General features: G+C 35.6%; 1 protein-coding gene across 1 annotated transcript in view; it reads right to left on the bottom strand.

Moving 5' to 3' along the window:
• Positions 1 to 5,307, bottom strand: part of LOC107302411 (rho guanine nucleotide exchange factor 38-like) — an 18,800-nt gene that overhangs the window by 9,366 nt on the left and 4,127 nt on the right. Inside the window, exons 3-4 of the mRNA XM_015831551.1 lie at positions 3,853 to 3,986; positions 1,206 to 1,310 (exon numbers count right to left, since the gene is read on the bottom strand). Coding sequence (XP_015687037.1) covers positions 1,206 to 1,310; positions 3,853 to 3,986 — 239 coding nt within the window. The remainder of the gene's footprint in view (positions 1 to 1,205; positions 1,311 to 3,852; positions 3,987 to 5,307) is intronic.

Raw genomic sequence — 5,307 nt, 5'->3', positions numbered from 1 at the left:
CAAAAACCAAATAATTGCACTTCATCCCCTTTCATTTTGTTTCATCCTGTGAAAATGCAGGGAACAGGGAGGGGCAAAGATGATAATCAAACAGTACATGTTAAAAGCTGGTAAACCAGTCCTTTCAAAGACATTAAAACCACAGTGTTATTCAAATGAGTCCATCAGACCAAAGCAAACACCCAGCCATCTATAGTTTCATTTCACAAGTTTGGTGGCTATATAAATCATTTAAATACATATATTAATAATGATAAATTCCGAATTAGATACAAAAGAGATCAAGCCAGCCAGAAGTTGGTGGTGGTCTAAATGAAGATCAATATATCTAGAAAACTTTTCACAGACACAGGTTAGGAATATAGGTAACCAAAGCAGGGTTAAAAAGAATGTTGTGTATCTCAGCTTTTAATCCTATTTTCCATATTTCTTTGCAGCTGGACTCTAGTGTGGTGACTCTGACTTCTGCAGAGGAGTTTCTCCAGAGTCTGCAAATATGAAAATGATCCCTTGGATGAGGCCTGAAGCATAGATCTATAAAGAAATTCACTGGAGCCTTCAGACTTCAAATGGAAGATTATTTTTTTTAAGTAGTACAGTATCATTATTTTAAAGCTCTTTGCAAATGAAAAAAATCCCAATAGAAGAAGGCATTGTTTTATTGATCTGCTAATGTAATTGTTGTCATTTATTTTAAAAATTTAAATAATTTATGCAGTACATAAATAAATGATGTAATACATAATACATAAATCTGAAGATTTTCTCAGATTATTTATTGTATCCACCATTCAGCATTTCATACAACTCAGGCCCAAAGATTTATGGTCTGATCTGCATATTATAGTAAGCCATGAGTTGCTTAACAATTGTTTGTAACAACTAAACAAACCAGAATTGATTGTGCAAATATTTTTTAAAAAATGACTTTCCATATTTTACAAACACAATATAGTCTTAAAATGTACATTTGCCAGGAGACTCACTAAATTAAGTTTAAATCTTCATTTAATTATCTGGTCTGAGAATTCATTTCAAAATACTGTTTCTGACATTTTTAATATGGGTTAAGAGGAATGCTTCAGAACTTTCTTCCCATCTGTGAGATCAATTCAGAATTTGAATCAGGTTTGACTAGTCAAATGTTGATTTGCAACTTTTGAACAGTTAGCACCAGGCTTGCAATATTGTTACATAACACTTACTTCTAAATGCTGAAGAGACAATGGAATATTCTTCACACATAGTTTGACCGTCTTTTCTAAGCTTTTGAATAACTTCTCCTCTTTATTAAAAACTTCATCTTTCACCTAAAGCCACAAGAACATTACAGTTAGGATAAGAACATAATTGCTAATAGCAATGTCAAAATGCCTCAGGGTTCCTTCCTAGTGGTCTGCTGAGGCATCTTCATATAACACTAAATAACAGTTTAAAGCAGTGGTTCTCAACCTATGGGTCGCGACCCCATTTGGGGTCGATCGACCATTTCACGGGGGTCGCCAAGCAAGGCTGTCCGCCATTTTTTCCCCTTTTCCGGCGGGTGCCTTACCTCCCTTGAGCTGGGCCAGCTGGTGGTCGGCCTGCTCCATCTCTGCCACTTGCCAGCTACGCCTCGGCCGGCGCAGAGGGCGGAACCACGCATGCGCAGCGCTCCCGGGCAGGGAAAGTCCTCGACTTACGACCGGTTGGGTAGTCCTCGACTTACGACCGGTTTAGTCCTCGACTTACAACCGGTTTAGTCCTCGACTTACGACCGGTTTAGTCCTCGACTTACGATCTGTTGGGGGTCGCGGCATTAAAAAGGTTGAGAACCACTGGTTTAAAGGAATGTCAAAATATCTTCACTACCATTCTGGTTCCATTTCTTTAATTTCAGTCCTGTGGGGTCCTGGTTGCTCTCTGAGCTTGATGGTTTTCTTGCAGATGTTTTATTACCAAACTAGTTAACATCAATGGTGCCCTGAGGATGTTATCTAGTTTGGTAATGAAATGTCTGCAAGAAAAAAACTGAGCTCAGAGACCAACAAGGACCCCACAGTTCAACTCACTGCTACTGGTACAAATATTCTCTTCCATCAATTTCAGGCTTCTTCAACATTATCTGAAAATGAATATTGACATGTTTTATAGGCAGGAATTTTTAAATTCCCCTCATTGTATGGGAGCCTTCATTGTGTTAGCTGCCGAGAGCTATTTAAGTGAGATGGACAATTGTATAAATCTCATAAATAAATGAATACATCTTTTGAATAAATAAAAATATTATCATAAAAAACAAGGGAAGGATTTCTGGGATTGCTTTCATTTCCTTCATGATATCTGCCTGTGGGGTCTTTCTGTAAAATAGTAATTTTGTGCTTTCAGTGAGCAAATATGAAATTGGTACGTGACGTTAGCCTCATGTTCACTGTCTTGGCCAAAATAGATCATACATGCACTCATAACCTTTTGGAATGCTTGCCATTCGTACACTACAAAACACATCTGTTAAAAGTTTTTATGGAAAAAAAATCCTACTAGGATGATAGAATTTACTTTGCTAGACAGAAAAGGATCGGCAATTGATTAAAGAAGTTAGAAGTTGCTGCAAATGTCAGCAATGGAAAATGTGATCTGAAATAATAACTTAGAATAAAGAAAAATGCTGAGATTTCACAAAAACATAACTCCACCCTAAGATGCTTCAATAATATTTGACAAATGTTGATTAAAAAAAAAACTCAGCACAGAGAATATACTCTTTATCGTGGGAATGTTATCAGCCTGCACAGAACTTTTTGGACCATATCATTCTGTGCAGCTGATAAGAACTGGCACGGAATCAAGATCTATGAATTTTTATTGTTAGTTCAGATTTCTGAATTTCATTGCAAACAAGTAGGGCAGGCTGTGTTAGAGAATCAGAATGGCTGCTGCATGTAATAGTGTCAATATCGGTTGAGATGGAGAAGCAATTACGGTAGCTACGCTCAAGGCAGTTTCCTGTATTCTTAAAGCATTGATCCAAATGTGAAATAGTTTTGAAATTAATCGAGCTGCCAACTACAATAACCTCATCTGAAGCCCAATTTTCACTTTTGTACTGTGTGCTAAGACCCCCATCTAGAGCAGAAAATTTCACAGACTAGTTTGTTTAGTACTGGCTTCCTATTAAAAAGATTAGTACTAAGCCACAGAAAAATGCAGTTGCTTTTTTTGCAGTCAGATACGTTCTGAAACTAATTCTCATCAATAAATAGCACATACTTATGAAGTCAATCACAGACTCTAACATAATATATATTTCATGAGTAGTTTACCTTTTACCAATATAGATTATTTATTTATGGCCTAGTAAGCTACTGGTTGGCACCACTTTGTTAATGAGACTGGTTGAGATCACAAAGCAAAGAATTTAGCAAGCATCCTGATCATTGTGCCTATTTTGTGCATAACAACTACAGAATTGTGTCTCTGGCATACAAAAACATTCTCATTAAAGTAAATTATGTACTCCAGATTTCTTAACACCTTGATAAATGCATGGGCAGTTGATAAAACCTGTTTTGGAATGGGCAAATAGTAAGGACATAATAAGAAAAAAAAGGAAGGATACCGCAGGAATGAAAATGCTTAGCCCTCTGATCACTAACCCTCTTAAAATTCCTGTCAAACAATGGCTGGATTCACATGTTGCATTAAACCATAACAAAGTTGACTTAGTTGTTGCTTAAGCATGTTGCATGAAATCAGCCACTGTGGATTTTAAATTATTGATGTGAGTAAATCCAGCAAATGTTTGTTGATTCAAGAAATTATGCCTAAACACACCATAATTTAGCGTGATGTGCAAATACAATGAGTGATTACCTGAGGTTCTCCTCCAGTCAAAATCTTCAGGTGACCAGTCACTCTCTTGGACTTTTTACTAATTGAGTGAATGTTTAACTTTGAAAATTTATCCTTTAAAGATTCGTCTTCATCATTCTTCTTATACTTAAGCACTGTAATCAGACAAATCACATTAATAATAACAATGTGTACTGATAAGGCATCAATGAATTCCTATCTACTTTTTTAATGCTATCACAGATTAGAGGGGGGGAAAAGAAATGGAGGCTACAGCTTGTTATACTTATGGAAAGAAGAGATAATTAAGTCCTTATGGCCACATAAACTTTTAAAAAGTTTAATTTCACTAATTGTTCCTGCCATTTTCAATAGCAGCCTTTGTTCTATTGCAAAATGCATAGAGATGCTTGAATTCTATATCATGTGTTTGCAATCTTTAGTGAATCTATCAGGGAGAAGCTCAAATATAACAAGAAAAAATGCTTAACTTTATGATATGCCTTAAGCAAATGCAAGCATCTAACACTGGAGCTATAGCATTTTTTTTAGTCCTCTCATGCAGTATGATAAATAAGATGGGAAGTAAATGTGCCTTTTGGTTCTGGGATTTAATGATTTTTTTTGCCTATGAATATTGTTCTTTATGAAGAACAATAGCCCAAGGCAATTCCCATATAAAGAGACAGGATACCTATGAACTCTAAATGTAAATGCGGGGAATGTCTATCACTTCAAAGCTAGTAATTGTTGAAAATTGAATTGTGAACCAGATGAATATTACTTTGATCCTACAAAGAACATGCTACAATATTTAAAGGATCCACTCAAATATCATAACCACTGCCTATATTTGGACATCTCAATAAACTATTTTATCATAATATGAACATACTTAGCTTTTTTCAGGGTTATGGGTCCTTACTATCTCTTCCTCAAGCATAGCCAGTGGGAAGAGTTTTTGTTGGACTTCCAGGTCTGAGTTGTGAAATTCCAAACAATGTGTTGCTGGATAGAAATAGGGAGTTATAGATAACCCTAACTATTTGCTGTCATCTAATAATTGTATAGATTTTTGCAGCCCTACTTTGTGATCAGATAAGATTCTACATAAGGCATCCAAATACACGACATACATATCCAAAACAAGCTAAATGCAAAGCATAGATTATTGTCATATAAAGTGACTGGATAAGACAATGCTGGATTTACAAATCATATTAATACAAACTGGTATTTAAGTTTGATTTCTCATACTATATGAACCCAACTATATGATATATGACTGGACACCATGTATGAAACCAGCCAATTTTAATTTGTTCAATAGTTAAGCAGCTTAGGACTTTTGTATAACATTTAAAAAGGCCTCTGAATCTTGGTCTTATGTCTCACTACACATTTTGGGCCTAATAAGCTAATGTTGATGCATTCACATTTCTTTCAGGAATGCTTTGTACAAGCCAAATGAATTAT

The sequence above is a fragment of the Protobothrops mucrosquamatus genome, unplaced genomic scaffold (assembly GCF_001527695.2).
Source record: "Protobothrops mucrosquamatus isolate PMUCROS unplaced genomic scaffold, P.Mucros_1.0 scaffold_4, whole genome shotgun sequence".
NCBI lineage: Eukaryota > Metazoa > Chordata > Lepidosauria > Squamata > Viperidae > Protobothrops > Protobothrops mucrosquamatus.
The sequence above is the reverse complement of the archived record's forward strand: the minus strand, read 5'-3'. Positions and strand labels throughout refer to the sequence as shown.